This window comes from Aricia agestis, chromosome 8, assembly GCF_905147365.1.
Source record: "Aricia agestis chromosome 8, ilAriAges1.1, whole genome shotgun sequence".
Taxonomy (NCBI): Eukaryota; Metazoa; Arthropoda; class Insecta; order Lepidoptera; family Lycaenidae; genus Aricia; species Aricia agestis.
In genome coordinates, this window is record NC_056413.1 from 12,876,971 (window position 1) to 12,894,440 (window position 17,470).

At 35.0% G+C, this 17,470-nt stretch overlaps 1 protein-coding gene across 4 annotated transcripts in view; it reads left to right on the forward strand.

Moving 5' to 3' along the window:
• The first annotated feature begins 3,202 nt into the window (after positions 1–3,202).
• Positions 3,203–17,470, forward strand: part of LOC121729683 (kynurenine formamidase) — a 32,172-nt gene continuing 17,904 nt past the window's right edge. Inside the window, exons 1-3 of one of the 4 annotated variants that reach the window (XM_042118279.1) lie at positions 11,231–11,338; positions 11,441–11,556; positions 13,200–13,326. In XM_042118279.1, the coding sequence (XP_041974213.1) occupies positions 11,458–11,556; positions 13,200–13,326 (226 nt within the window). In that variant the 5' untranslated portion in view covers positions 11,231–11,338; positions 11,441–11,457. Of the gene's footprint in view, positions 3,346–11,127; positions 11,339–11,375; positions 11,557–13,199; positions 13,327–17,470 lie in introns of those variants that run through there. The other 3 variants (XM_042118281.1, XM_042118280.1, XM_042118278.1) reach the window with 3 other exon arrangements.

Below are 17,470 nucleotides of genomic sequence, written 5' to 3' on the forward strand. Positions count from 1 at the left end.
CGGACTTTTACGTTGATATTAATGTCCTCTATAACTTATAAGACTCTAGTACATCACTTTGAGTCTATCTATACACATATAAATAAAATTGGAGTGTCTGTTTGTAATATTAAAATAACCGTTTTTTACTACATGCATATGAATATTTAGACGGTACTTACACCAAAATAACAATTTTTAGAATTTTTGTCTGTCTGTATGTCTGTCTGTTTGTTCCGGCTAATCTCCGAAATGACTGGGCCGATTTTGACGGGACTTTTATTAGCAGATAGCTGATGTAATAAGGAGTAACTTAGGCTACTTTTAACCGACTTCAAAAAAGGAGGAGGACATATTTTTACTTTTTTATTTTTCACCTATGTATTTTACATTTTGTTGACGCGGACGAAGTCGCGGGTAACAGCTAGTATACATATAATTATATAATAAATACCTTAAAACTAACATACATATTTTATATATACTGACATATACTTTATCTATGCTACTTTTGGTCGTTGCCATAGTACCGAGCTTATTTACGTCACTTCATTACTATTCTTTACAAATAAAGCACTACGATACAAAATGCTATTTTAACTACACAACAGAGTTGGCGACGAGGATGACTGCAAACTTGAAGAATTGGAAGAGGATTCGCGCCTCTATACGCGCACAATTTTCGAGGTGGGAATCATACATAAACACACTACATGAGGATCTTGATTACGCAGAGACTCATGTCAGACTACAACGCCTACACGAAGACTTCCAATTACTTCGAGAACTACAACAGAACATAATATGTGAAATACCTGATGAAGAATTAGAAGATGAAATTGAAACAATGCACGACATTGAGGAGGAATTCATATCCATCAAACTAAAACTCCTTAATATGCAACAACGAGTTGAAACTAATTCTCAAACTTCACGAAGTTTTCAATTACATATTACTGAGAATAAACCTACACGCTGCAATATATCAGAAGAATATTCAAGCAAGGAAAACCTACAGTCTACGAAATATTTTGAGGATCCAGCTACAACTGATGGCGTCATACATAAGCCATTAACATGTACACCTACGGAGCCGAGCACACAGAGCGAAAAACTACTACAAGAAAATATGAATACACGATGCGAATACGATTCCTCTGACAGAATACAATATACAACATTGAAGGAAGAAAAAGATACAAACGACATTCGGAAAAGAAAATATATAGAACGGAAAGAATACAAAATAATGGTTACTATGCAAGGAGGAGTGAAAAATATTTCTTATCTGGTATATTCCAAAGAAATACAACAAACAACGAAAAACAAAAACAAGTTCAAGATACGTAAGCATAAATGGAAAGAAAAAAAGAAGAAGCGAATAGGAATACGTGAGAAAGAAGGGATTCCTTTCCATATACAAAATCACATACACACTTCAGGAATATACGAGAGACCTACAAGAAAAGAGCCACTGCAATTTACATCGAATAAAGGAGGAGGAGGCGGATACCAACCTAAAACCAATACTACGGATGCTGTAGCAGTTGCTGTATGAAGTAACCTACAGCAGCACTTGCCTACGCAAGGCATTCTGGAATAGCGGGGGAGAGCTGACATATACTTTATCTATGCTACTTTTGGTCGTTGCCATAGTACCGAGCTTATTTACGTCACTTCATTACTATTCTTTACAAATAAAGCACTACGATACAAAATGCTATTTTAACTACACAACATATACTTACTTAAAAACTAACACTGTCACATTTTGCCGGCGACGTGACTCGCTTCGTTCCGGAGTCTCCCCCGGAACCTCCGAAGTTATAGTTAAAGTAAGTTGGTGCAACCCACCCTAAGCTTTTTACACATACAAGATACACATTTACAAGATATCATACACTGATGATGATTTTATTATTTAAAAGGCTTTGCGCTTTGTCATAATGTTATAACTTAGCTATAAGTCGAAGAATGTGAGAACAAGCCTAGTTACAACTTTGTTTTAAATTTTAATAATTGTATTATTTTAATAATATTAATTAAGTAAATATTTAGTCCGTTCAGAATTCCTTTTCCTCAGACTTCAAAACAAAACAATAATAATTCTATACAGTAGTAGCACGTAGTAGTCAACATTGAAATGATTATTTACTTACATAAAATAAACATTAATGAAACCAGTATTTTGAATAAATTACAAATCATAAGAGGCATAAAGTCAGATAATATATAATACACATATTTTTCATCTAGGAGTACTTAGGTATCATAATTTATACATTGTTGTAGAATGTTTTATTGAATTCTTATCAAGAAAGTACACGAACTGTGGTAACCGGTACAGGGTACAGTCATAAAGGCGTTAAGTCGGTTCACGGTTCACAGGGCTGTCCACTACCATAAAATACAAAGTTACACAATACACACAAGGCCTTGGGATGTAATAATAGCATTTAGCAGCTGCGCTGCTGCTCCCATACCACTGTATGTCGGTGGCCAGTCTTATATAAATCAGCCAGCAGGTCACCTACATAGGAATTTGGAGGAAGCACAATTATTAGGCATATTCTTTTATTATTATGTCCAAATTTTGTTTATGCAAATAATGGAATAAATGCTTTTTGACTATTGACTATTGACTTAAATATATTGTAAGTAATTAATATATTACTATGTTTTAGATCCTGGTACATCGAAAACAAACAATAAGGTATTATTATTATATTAGTAGTACTTTATCAATATACACATTACACAGTGACCTCTAGCTTTGTACCTAGATAACTAGGTAAGTAACTAGATAGATTTGTCTGCAATCGTTGCAGATCCTTGTTTACCTACTAAACTACATATTTATTAATCGTAGCTTCTATAGAAATCAGGGCCGAGCGAAGCGAGCCCTAGTATATCCCACAACCTGTACATTTTGTGATACACTTTAAGTCTTTACGGAAAAACTATCACGCCTATTGATTTGTGCTTTAACGTAGTAATTTTTATTTAATTGTGGATGTGTTATCATCAGCCAGTCAAGGTGTGACGATGCGAGCCCTCACAAAGCTCGGATTTTAGCTAGTAAAATATAGCTAAATTGTCTAATTTCCGATGCGACCCTGATAGTAATAAATATTCCTTTTTAAACGGAACCCAATAAAAATGTAAAGTTGGCAGCCCTAGCATCGCGCCAGATTCCACGCCCGCGCCATTCGTGCGCGCAGTGCGGACGTGCGCTCGCGCGTGTTGTCCATATTCTGTTGTTGACTTGTTGTCGAATAATTATTTGTTGTTGTTTACAAACAAAGCGTGCGTCCTTTTTGCGCGAGTGTGTGAACTGCTTTATTTATATTACGGATTGTACGTAAGGTCAGCGATGTTTTTATATTATTTAGGGCCTGTTTCACCACTTTCTGACAAAGTGTCTAAAAGGCTATTCACAACTTTTTTGGCAGATTCTCCATACTTGATCTGTCAAGTTAATTGGTGGATAGCCTTATCAGGAAGTGGTGAAACAGACCCATAATGTGAGAAAGACATTAATATATACTCCTTTATTTAGCGAGCCATGCTTAACGTAACCGAAAAGTCTGTCTACAGTCTACACTGTCGATCCTGGCGACACAGGAGATACAGTGGTGGGAATGTGTGGTGGGCCAAAGCCCGATTGAAAAAAAAAATACAGTCTACACTCTGTTTATCTGTCTGCTGACTGCTCCTCCTCTTCTTGATATAACCGCTGCACTGATTTTGATGCAATTCGATGTGGAGATACCTAAACTAATTTCGGCGCAGGTCGCTTACGGGCAACAAGTCGGTATTTTAAGAATGTTTTTAAATTAATGCGCCCTTTATGATACGTACTGACTATTGTCTCGCGGAAACCTATTTTGTAACCGATTCAACCCTAGTCGAAATGTCACACATCGGGTTACCAACATTTATGAACAAAAAAACCTTAACGCATATATTTTGTGAATGAGTCTCCCAAATTTTTTTACGACCCTAACTGACGCTATAATTTTTTAATATCAACATCATCACATATTATTATCCATTCAAGTAACACAGAAAGTCTGTCAGTCTGTTTCTTCTTCATTCACGCTAGAACCGATATAAAATATATGGGGTCAAGAAAAACGAGATATTTCTTAACCCCAGACAAAAAAGGGGTGATTTATGTGTTAAGTTTGACGTGTCTGTCTGTCTGTTTGTCAATTGTTTTTGTGTGTGTCTGTTCATGGCAACTAGCAACGTACCATCCAAACGGGTGGGCAGATTTTGATCTAGTTTTTTTTTTGTTTGAAAGGTGACATTATCGAGCGTTCTTAGCTATAATTCATCATTATTAGCCCGCTCAGTGCTGAAAAATTTGAGTTTGATCAACTTTATATTGAAAATTTTAAATCGTGTTTTTTTTAATTTCTTAATTTAACGAAAAGATTTATGACGGAAATAGATAAACTACGGAATGAGTTGGAAATAATAACTTTTTATCTGTTGTTTTCGCGGTATATTCCGGCGCCTGCACCTCGATAGGCGCTAGGAAACTGCGAATTGACCATGTGAAAATCCAGATATACCTACAGACTACAGTCTACGGAATATAATATTTTAATAGATTTTAATAATACAAAACGAAGCTCTTCAAACTTGAAAGCAATGCCAATAAGTAAGAATGCTCTTTTTTTATGAAAGAAGGGGGCAAACGAGCAAACGGGTCACCTGGTGGAAAGCAACTTCCGTCGCCCATGGACACTCGCAGCATCAGAAGAGCTGCAGGTGCGTTGCCGGCCTTTTAAGAGGGAATAGGGTAATAGGGGAGGGTAGGGATGGGAAGGGAAGGGAATAGGGGAGGGTAGGGAAGGGAATAGGGTAGGAGATTGGGCCTCCGGTAAACTCACTCACTCGGCGAAACACAGCGCAAGCGCTGTTTCACGCCGGTTTTCTGTGAGAACGTGGTATTTCTCCGGTCGAGCCGGCCCATTCGTGCCGAAGCATGGCTCTCCCACGTATAAATCTTAATTTATTTGTACAGTTTACTGGTTTTTCTAAATTCTATGTCAATATGTTACGAAAAATTTAGTGCCCTCCGAATAAAGAATATATTATAATAAAGAATAAGTCGGATGACGTCACTTCAATGACAAAAAATGTAGTTCGCAATGCCCTCTACATTTTTTATTTAAAAAACTTTTTCCTAAAACCAATAGTTTCCGAGAAAAAAGCATTTCAATTTTTTTTTCTTTAATTTTTTGGATTTTTCAAAAACAGCAATTAGCGCGACCTTTTTAATTTTTCTGTGACCTCTTGACATGCCCCCCTAACGATTCATCACATCAAATAACGGTAGGTCTTTATTCGGAGGGCAAATTACATATTGATTGTACTAAGTAAGTAAATGCTAATAATTACAAAATGATTTTTTTTTTATTTTGTAAAGAATTTGTAATTTAAAGATCGACCTATTGATATTAGTAATTCTTTGTTTAAGTTTTAAATCTTCGTGGCAAAGACAAAGACCAATCAATAATCATACTATATTATAGTCTATAACTCTATACCTATAGGACTAAGGAGGCAGTGCATGACTGGTCTGCAAACAGTGCATTTTTTGCACCTTAGTAACAAAACATGAATCATGTTTTCCTTTAAACATACAAATAACCTTGATAGGCTTAATAATACCTTTGCGGATCGCTTTCGATGAGATTGTATAAAATTAGTAAACTTATACAGCTTTAAGGAATAGACTTATTTTTGTTTTTATCTCCATTCTTGATAACCTTCTACATAACAAATATTTTTTTGTTTTTAAAGTAGATATTATACCTATTTATTATTATGTGACCAAGATTCAAGGACAAAAGTAAAAGTTTTTGTAGAGCATTACCTACTTCGGAACTTGTACAAACTTTAGGCAGGGATAAAAATACAATTGGTGCCGAAACATTGCAATTATTTAAAAAGTTATGAAGATGAAACAAGGACAGAAGTAAAAGTTTTTTACTTAGAGCATTTGCTTGACGTTAAGTCAAGCCTTGACTGACTAATGATAACACATATCTACATATAAATAAAAATTACTATGTTAAAGCACAAATTGATAGTTTTTCCGTAATGTGTACCACAAAATGTACAGATTGTGGTACTAGGGTCTAGGGCTCGCATCGAAAACGCGCCTACCCGGCAAGTGCGCCATATGGGTAGGCGCGTTTTTCCACACTCACTATACCTATATAATATTATTGTGGGTACCGACTACCGCCACATCACTCCCCCCCGAAGACCGCAGGTCGAAACTTTGAAGTCTTGTCGCTTGAGTCGCCAGTGCCAGAGAGTTCCAGTGAGTCGGAACTGTACTTGCAGTGAGTCCCAGTGAGTCGGAACTGTGAAGCTGCTGCACGGGATCCAGTGAGTCGGATAGCTGCCGTGCGGGGCCGATGCTACGGCTGACCAGGAGAGATGTGCTCTGCTTGCTGACCGGTCGGAGTAGTGAGAAAGCCCGTTGATGCCGATGCAGAGTCGCCCGGTCGCGGTATATTGCGGCTAGTGGAAGAGGTACCCGATGAGGCGATGCTGGCTGGCACGGTGCGGATCACGGTGTCATGATGATGAAGGACGCGTGTTCTGTCGAGGGTCACCAGTGAAGCAGCTAGGACTTAGGAGCTACCTAGCTACTTAAAATTAATTTATTTTATTAAGAAAATTAATATTGACTTTAATTTAATTAAGTAATTAACTTTTAGAAAAACTGCCAAGGCTCAAAATTAACTAATTTAGATTTAAATGGAAATAAATAAAAGATGCCCACAAACATTCGCTATTTTTAGGTTTGCTGTATGTCCCTACCACGATTTTTAAAATAGCGAATTGTTAAAATAGCGAATAAATCGAGTGATTGTTCTTGGGCATCTTTTATTTATTTACTTTTAAATCTAAATTTGTTAATTTTGAGTTTTGGCATTTTTTCTAAAAGGTAATTAAATTAAAGTCAATAGTAGCTTGGTAGCTCCTAGCTGCTTCATTAGTGAGCAAAACCAATATGCTGATGGTATATTTTATGCCATATTCGTTTCCTTCTGTATAAAAACTGTATAAAGTGCGACTCTATAGCTGCAACAAAAATATTTAATCTTGCATACTTTGAAAACAAACATACCTCAAAGTCTGGGATGAAGTTCCGTTGCTTTACCTGGAACATAATTTGGGACTATCAACCTACGCACTAAACACACTAAGTCAATTTAAAATGATGATGCAAGTTCCAAGTACGTTACCCTGTGAGCACATCCCTTTATATTGTTTTATAAATAGTCGATAAATCGTCTTTATCTCTGGTGATAACTAGTTAGACACTTTGTTTACTTAACCTCCAATACTAATCATGCATTAGTATTTACACAACATTGGTATACTTATTACCAGTTAGTATTCCGATGAAATAGATTCAAGGTAATTATGAGATCAAACGATATGATATTTGCCAAATGTACACATAAATGGAAGTGTTAAGTTATTAATTAATAGTAATAAAATACATAAAATGAAAATTCACAAGTTGACTCCGTACGTAGACTGTTGTTGGGCTAATTGCATCCGAAAATTTCGACGGGGAAGCTTGGTCAAATCCCCTACAACTGGAAATATTACTCCAAGGTCAGAGCGTGGGCGCTACTTGCGCATAAAGTACATAATCCGAAACCCGACATGTTTCACACGTCATATCAAAATATTGACAGAAACGTTATCAAACTTCGAACAAAACTTTTTGTTTACTGTCTATGCTGGCGCTTCACCTACCTACTTTCGATAAGAGACAATCTCAAAATATTATAAAAAAAAACTCAATAAGAATAAATAATCGACCAAGTTCCAGTTGGACTCGCGCACGAAGGGTTCCGTACCATTATAGAGCACAATAGGTAAAAAAATGTATTTTTTTGTACGCGAGCCCCCTATAATTATTTATTTTATTTAAATTTTATTATTAATTCTTAAAGTAAAAATATAATTAAGAATATTGTGAGTATTTCAAGTGCCAACCTGCTACCATTATTGATTATGAGCAAAAAAGGCCAAAAAAATCACGTTTGTTGTATGGGAGCCCCCCTTTAATATTAATTTTATTTTGTTTTTAGTATTTATTGTTATAGCGGCAAATGAAAATTTCAGAAGTCTAACTATAGCGGTTCTTGAAATACATCTTGGAGACAGACAGACGGACAGACAGATATCGAAGTCTTAGTAATAGGGTCCCGTTTTTACCCTTTGGGTACGGAACCCTAAAAAATGCACAAACATCAATCCATTTGCTAATGCGGATCAGCTGACTAGGTATTTATTTAAAACGTCGGTAGTAGTTACGGGCTAATAGCTGATAGTAAAATATTATTATATTAACTTGGCTAAGGGCCTCTTTCACCACTTCCTGATAAAGTGCCAGATAGGCTTTCCACAGCTTTTTTGACAGATTCTCCATACTCTATCTGTCTAGTAAAGTGGTGGATAGCCTATCTGGCACTTATCAGGAAGTGGTGAAACAGGCCCTAAATCAATTTAGTGGCCCAAAACTGAGTTTAATTTTGTGTTACTGCTTACATCATACAGTTATCGTAAGTTATAGATAACAAACAAGTGCTTTGTGGAACATGAGGGGGCATCCATTATCTTAATGTTCCACTTACGATAACAATAAAAAAATCTAATAAATATTTGAACAGTTAATCAACGTAAATAATAAATATTATTTATTATAAATAAATATTTAAGTAATGGATTTTTAAATAGGAAAGCGTTATAAATAAGGGGGTGAATTTTATCTGAAATATAACCGATTACACCACGAATTTCAAAGGTTAACCCTTTATTATTTCAGAATATTATAATAATTATTTATTTAATAATATAATATTAAGATAATAGAATATTAATTTAAAAATAGTGTGCGTACTGGCAGCTATGGCATATTGTGGTATTAGTTATGGATTATCAAGAAAGATATACAGTGAAATTATAATACCTGTTATTAGAATTTCACTGTAAAAAAACCAAGTGATAATTCTTTAGAATGTGTATGTTCTTTGATTCCTCGTGTCATGAATTTGCCAATTCATAAATAATAAACAAGTGCGAGTTGGACTTCCGCACTAAGGATTCCGTACCGCTATAGAGAAAAAAAAAAAAAAATATTAGTCATTAAAGTAAGTATAAATGAAACTGAGTATTTTGTGAATATTTCAGGCTACCTGTTGTTATCATTGATACCAAAAAATGTTTAAAAAATCACGTTTGTTGTATTAGAGCCCCCCTTAAATATTAAAATTATTTTACATATGTGAAAATTTCAACTCTAGCTATTACCGTTCCTTAGTTACAGCCTGGCGACAGACAGACGGACAGACATCGAAGTCTTAGTAATAGGGTCCCGTTTTACCGTTTGGGTACGGAACCCTAAACATAACTAATTCAGCGCTGCTACTTTCACAGTGAACTGTATACTAGGGACACATACACACCCAATACCTACTCTAAAGTATAATCACTTTATTTTATTGCACCCTGTAAAAGTAACTGCCTAAGTCGGCTCTTTAAACCTTTTAGTCATGAGTCATGACTCATGAGGGATCATTTTGCCAAATGCTTGTCTTGTCGGGGACCACCCAGTTGGTTTACCTAAATGAAGGGTTGTTTGATTAAGAAAACAAGGATAATTTTATAATTAGCACTCATTAATTTTTTGTTCAATTGCAAAAATCTAAAAGTTACAGATTTTAATTTAATGTGTTTTTTGTGACTATTAGGATGGCTTCGCGGCCCACTTGGAATACCTCCAGGGACCACCCACCAGTGGTCCGCGGATCCATAGGTTAAGAACCACTGTTTTTTTTTATCGGTTCAGTAATTATAATATAGGAGTCCATCGCGGACAAACAACATGACTCATAATTTTTATATTTTAAAGATTTTTATATAAGTAAGTATTATAAAAAATTATCAACAGAAACGTGATACAGTGTATCAGTAACAAAAACATAATATTATGTTATACGATCTACTAATACCTTCTCATGTAACTATTGTAATTTAATTATAACACACTATAATAATAAAGATATTAAACGCAGTTATCTTAAAGTTTTCCTTTTCGAGATAATCTGTGTATATAGCTGTGTTTGATCATAATAAAAATATTAGCAAATACGAAAACAATGTAATATTTACATCATTCTAAAATCAGCCCGGCCGTGATTTTTATGATCGATCAAGTATTAAAAACAATCATTATTTAAACTACACACCTCCAGGCTCCATGTGCTAGTTTTGATAAAAATAGAAAAATTCTGTGAATAATGATTAATTGTAGTCCTCATTATCATAAGAATGTAAGTAAAATAAACTGGAATAACAAAATAAGAATTATTATCAATGGTAAAAACTATTAAGCAGGTACGAAATTTACTATTTAGAATTAACTCCTAATTTAGGCGCCTTCTTTCGCCCCTAGACTTTGAATGACAAAGAGAAGAAAGAAATCTAGGGTTTGACCTAAAAACAATAGTTTTTAAGGTGACGCCTTGATAATAATTTGGCTGCAGCGATATCGATTTTTCTCAACAATAATGACTAAAGCTAAGAAATTAAAGTTCATTGTCAGTATTCATCATGTCTTTATCTTTGAATTACCCATAATATCATAGCACGATTGGTCACTTCATAAGTTTTGAATTATAGTCGATAAACAAAAAAAAAATGTATTATATGCGTAATATATAGGAACTTTTCGTTCAAATTCCTTTGAACGTAACTGAGATGATGTTGTTAGTAGTGTAAAACACGTTATAAATGTACATTCATTGCCCAAACAAAAATTATCAAAAACTAGTGGTACTACAGAACCCTATATTGCGCGTGGCCCGACACGCACTTGGCTGGTTTTATTTACTTTAACGCAGCGTCACCTTAATAAATCTGCTAATATTTACGGCACCTACTAAAAGTTAACAGAAAACTGTACTGCACAACTTGATACCATTAATTCATTTATTAATGTATCTGTGTTAAAATTATTACATTTGAACCTGTATTACTTGTTTACAAAACTGCTGTTTTGCAGTTTGTAGTAGGCTTTCCTTACTCGCTTACATCGCACATGTCATTTGACAAAGTGATTTAGTTCAAGAAACATCTAAAAGTAATAAAATAACGTGTTAGAAAAGTTTAACATTTATAAGTGATTTTTTTTCGCTGATTTCCAGTAAAGAAAATCGTAATGAAAACTTTAAACCAATTCGTAAACCTTTTACAAAACTTGTTTCAAAACAAGAATGTTAAAAGTGCAGTCACATCGAAATATGCACAGGTTTGAACGTTTTAAATTTTAGTTTCATTTCTGTTGTCACAGCACTTGAAAGATAAGATTAGACTCAGATAAATTGTTAAAAAACTATTTGTTTTCAAACAGATAAGTCGTTTGTGAAAATGTTTGCGGATTTTGTGAAAGTTATTCAAAAGTTTTTTAAGCCATACGAAAGTTTGATATGTGAGGAGTCTAATATTATCAAAGAGGTTAAAAGAAAGGTAATAAAGTTCAGCATTTCTTTAATTATTCTACATGTGGAAACGACAAAGTAAAAGGAATTTTCCTTTTTTTTTAAATTATACCTTAGTAGTTAAGTAAAAACTAAGGTATAATAATAAATAAATTCAATAGATATATTATTATACCATAATGGTATAATAATATATCTATTGAATTTTAGATGCACAAAATACAATAGATTCTAGAATGTTTCTACTCGCTAGAAGAATTCTTTTCTAAAGAAGATTAAGGTCTAAAGAATTATGTTCATAAAATATATTAAGTATTTTCATTCATGTACTATTGTAATTGTTTAATATGAAATTAAGAAACGAATAATACATAATATTATGTTACTTATGTAAGTATAATAACAAATTAAAATCCAAAATATTTGTTATGTACTATTTTATAAGCAACCGCCTGTACAAGGTGCTGAGTTTGTATATTGTATACTATACTTGGATGCTAATAAAGTCTTTGAATCTTTGAATGGTTCAAATGACAACGTAAGTCATAAAACTTTAAAAATTCTTACTGTCTAGTTTCCGAACTGGTAGGCATTATTGTAAACTCGATGTTAAAAAAACCGACCAAGTGCCTGTCGGGCCACGCGCAATATAGGGTTCCGTAGTAGGTACCATTAGTTTTTGATAATTTTTGTATGGTCAATGAATGTACCATCGAGCAAGTTGATTCCTATGCAATTGACAGACCAACGTTATTTGGTCGAATGTGTCAATTCAATGTTAATTGTGATCTGTCAGCTGGGTTTGACGTAACGCAACCAAACTACTTAGGTCCCCGATTTGCATAGGAATCAACTTCTCTGATAGTACATTTATAACGTGTTTTACACTACTAACAACATCTCAGTTACGTTCAGAGGAATTTGAACGAAAAGTTCCTACATACTTCGCCGAAAACATTTTTTTAGTTGATCGACTATAACTCAAAAACTTATGAAGTCTTCTTAGCCTTGATAGTTTTCCTTTTAAATTCAGTATATTTGCTACTCCCGTGAATTTTTCCACATTTCCAGAAGCAACCGTTTAGCTGGTAGAATGGGGGGACATTGGACTCTAACGACTTCTTCCACTTTAAAACTTAATATTTCACAAATCCCTTTATCGGAAAATGATCTATAAATACTAATAATATTTTAAAAAAACCTATCTAACGATACCCTACACGATAAGGTGGACGTGAAAAAATATATTCATCCCCGCTTGATGTGTAGGGAAGGTACCATAAAAAAAATATTTTTTTAAGATTTAATGTACCATTTTGTCGGCGTCATTAATATTATTATGCGCATTCATGCCAAATTACAACTTTGTAGGTCCTATAGTCTTCGAGCAAAACCGCGGACAGACGGACGGACGGACAGACGGACAGACGGACGGACGGACGGACGGACGGACGGACGGACGGACGGACGGAAGGACGGACGGACGGACAGACAGACCGAAATTATAAGGGTTCCTTGTTGACAACGGAACCCTAAAAATACATTCAAGAAAAAAAATTCCATTTTTGATTTTGAACACGATATGTAACCTTAATATGTAACTAACTTGTATCGATATTTGTGTGAAAATGACTAGTCTCATGGTTTCAAACCCCTGTTCATCTCTTCCAGGAGCCAGCGATGGCGCTGATCACAGAAGATGTAGACCTGGAGAAGGAGTACTCCCCCAGCCGCTGGTCGAAGCGGTTCCCCTCAGCACACGCGGTTCTGCAGCATCACGTCAATCTTGTCACTGCAGGTTGGTTCTAGGTTTGGGTAATCCGGCCCGTAGACTAGCAATTTTATTGTCAATATGACGCTTCAATACACGGGACAACCTGTCGTTTCGATCGATCGTCAAGAAAATCGTCCAATCGATCTTTTGAACGTAAAATCGTTTGCGATATTGCTACACACATACAATTTGTCGTTCGATTTTAACATCGAGGAGATAAATCGTTACGATAATTGTCCCGTGTATGGCCACCTTTATTGAACTTGTTTGACAATTAGATTGAAGGAGCAATGTTCAATATCAACCCTAGACGGTCAATAATATTACGCAATACGTGATATTGACAATAAAATGGCTCGTCTAGGGGCCGGCTAAGAGTGGGTTTGTTGAAAGGATAGTTTGATAAGATAACGCATCGCTATTCGCTAGTGCAGTGTCTACAGTCTACCTGTATCATTGTGATATGTGACATAGTCAGGCATACAGGAAATATCAGTGAAAAGATATTTTGATGTGAAGTTAACTCCCACTTTAACACGTTCGCTGCGTTATGAGGCTTAAACGCCCGATACCTGTACTCGCGCTCTGTGCGGAGGCGAGACACGGCGAACGTCCCCTGGTGCGAGGGCTGTATAATCAGTGCCGTAAATAGGGCGGTGCCACCGGTGCCTAGGCACAGGGCGTAGACTCTGGGGGCCGCAAGAATGGCCAAACCAGAGAGATCCTTATTTTTCGAATTGCTCCCGATAAGTTCCCACTGCGCCCCCGGCCCCAGAGATGTTTCCCAATGTAGTAAAAAATATCTACAGCCGAACATAATAACCTCCTCCTTTTTGGAAGTCGGTTAAAAAACAAAGGTGCAGTTATATAGAAGCTCGCACAGGGCGCAAAAAAGGCTATTTACGGCACTGTGTATAATGAGTATTTTTGTATGTTAAAAGGAGGCAAATATAGGTTTGAGTTTAGGACTTTAAGGGCTACTTGATAATATCAGTGAAAATATATTCTGATGTGAAGATAGCTCCCACTTTAACACGCGCTGTAGGTACAGATTATACCTATTGGTTATTGCAGAACCCTGTAGGTGAGCAATATCGTATTATCATGTATCTAATAATACAAAAACTGCAGGTTGGTTCAGGGTTTGGGTTTGGGGTGGGTGTTCAGAGAATAGTAAGTAGGTACTAGGTACCTACTCCATAATAATCCTTAATATTATACAGCCGGATCATAGGCCCGATGGTCGACGGACGTATTGAGGACTAAGTATTATTCATGTGGTGAAGGATATTGTAACTAATATTCTAACTTTCGGGTATAACTTGGTCGATAGGACGAGGACATTAATTTAACTTAAAACGTACTTTATGTTATTACTTATTAATTACTAGATGATGCCCGTTAACTAACAAGTAACTATAGGTCTACCAGAATCTGATGGCAATTTTTGACAGCAGATTTTCAAAAAACATCCTTGATGGATGGACGAATAGATGGATAAATTTTTATATTTGTTGTTTCACACACAAAATAAGCCGCTAAAGGAATAAAAAAGGATGGAAATGTTATATTCCTATTACCCCGGTATTGCTAGAGTTAATTTATTTTCTCACTTTTTGCCATCAGTTCAGAATGAAGTCTCGCTTCTTTACAAGGCAAAACAGACACACTTTCGCATTTATAATAATATTAGTAAGTATCTTGCGATACTGTATCTGTCTACCTGTATGTTTGTTACCTCTTCACGATTAAACCGCTTAACCGATTTTGATGGGCATGGAGATACTTTGAGATCTTGGAAAGGACATATGATACTTTTATCCCGGAAAAGTGCACGGCTCCCGCATGATAAGCGAATTTTGGCGCAACGGAAAATCATCTAAAAAAATATAAAATGGAAATCGGCCAAGTGCGAGTAGAACTCGCGCACGAAGGGTTCCGTACTGTTATAGAGCAATCATAGACCAAACATTGTGTTTTTTTATGGGAGCCCGCTTAATTGTTTTATTTTATTTTAATATTGTTCTTAAATATTGAAGTAGACATACTACCTGTTGCCATTATTGATATCGAGCAAAAAAGGCCAAAAAATCACGTTTGTTATATGGGAGCCCCCTTTAAATATTAATTTTATTTTGTGTTTAGTATTTGTTGTTATGGCGGCAACAGATATACACAATCTGTGAAAATTTCAGAACTCTAGCTATAGCGGTTCTTGAGATACAGCCTGGAGACAGACAGACAGACAGACATCGAAGTCTCACGAATTGGGTCCCGTTTTCACCTTTTGGGTACGGAACGCCAAAAAACTACTGAATCTAAATTCAGTAGGAGTCTTTCACTTTTATCAAGTGAATGTGACATTTAAGTCGGGTAGTTTAGTGGTGACGTGATGCGTTTAAATGTCAACATTATTACTTCAGGAAATCGGCCCTGAAAAGCGGCATTTTGCTCAATGAGGCAAAGTTAATATTCCCTTTCAGAATTCCTCTTCAGAGGTATGTTCTATTCAAGTACTAAATCAATATTAAATGTGTGCGAGTAGTTTAATACATACTTACATTCGTGCACTAAAATCCTGGAACCCGCCCGCGGCTATTGAATTGGATGTATATGTCGTAGGATGATTTGATAAATCGAATTATCGCGAAAATTCTAGGGACTTCGCGAAAACACTGATAATTAGATAACGCTGTATATATTTTTCAATTTTTCTAAAAAAAGTTCGGGTTTTTGCGAAAACGCGAGTTGCCTTAGTAACATTTCACATTCTTAACTCTGATTGGCTTGATTTTTGCTTACTTGGCAACTCTTATTCTGATTGGTTACTATCTTTTTCTATATGTATCTTTGAGGTATTACACCATAGAATTATAAAGGTTACAATGCCTCTTCATAGGAACTTTACTTTTTATTTAACCCTTTTCTTATCTCAACCATAACCTCAGAATTAGTTTCTGGATCTGTTGAACTTTCAGCACTAATTTCAACGTCTTGTATCTACAGTCATTTTGTATTTACAGACACACTTTTAGATAACTTTTCGCATTATTTTTCAAGTCCAACTGCAATTTTAAACACATTAAAAATATCAAAAACTGCTAGCTCGCTTACAAAAACGACCACAAAAAAAAAAAACAACGCGTGACAATGAATTGACATTTAAAACGTCAAGTCTTCAACCAATCAGAGAAGATGTTGTTGTGGGGCGCTTAAACCGACCAATTAGTGATTTTTTTCGATAATAACTAACGATTCATTTCGCAATCTTACTAAGGCGACTCGCATTTTCGCGAAAACACCACCTTTTGTCAGTAAGATTGAAAAATGTAAACACCATTGTCTAATTATCCGTGTTTTCGCGAAGTCCCTAGAATTTTCGCGATAATCCGATTTATCAAATCATCCTACGACATATACAGTAATACGTATAATAAAAACTAGATGTAAGTATAGCTATTTATATATAAAAAAAATACATATTACATAGGTATTGTTTTTTTTACAAAACCCACCACCATGGGGTACTACACAAAAATCAGGAAAAACTTGTTTTAATTCAAAATTCATAGAATTAAAAAAAAAAAAAAAAAAAAATATATATATATATAAGAAAGGTTGTAACTTGTAAGCAACTTCTATTATACTTATAAGTCCTATTATAAGACGGTAGGGAATATATATATATATATATATATATATATATATATATATATATATATATATATATATACAGGGTGTAACAAAAATAAGTGATAATACTTAAGGGTGTGTATGTGTTCCTTATAGAGAGTTCACTGTGAAAATAGCAGCGCTGAAAGACCAAATTTTTTTTTCACTTTTGTATGGGGAAACTCGTGACGTTCGGGCGCTTGCCCATACAAAAGTGAAAAAAATTTTTGGTCTTTCAGCGCTGCTACTTTCACAGTGAACTCTCTATAAGGTACACATACACACCCTAAAGTATTATCAATTGTTTTTGTTACACCCTGTATATATATATATATATATATATATATATATATATATATATATATATATATATTCCCTACCGTCTTATAATAGGACTTATAAGTATAATAGAAGTTGCTTACAAGTTACAACCTTTCTTATGTGGTGGACTCCTCTTAATAAACCCCTCTTTTTCGTCCTCTTCTTCAACTTATTA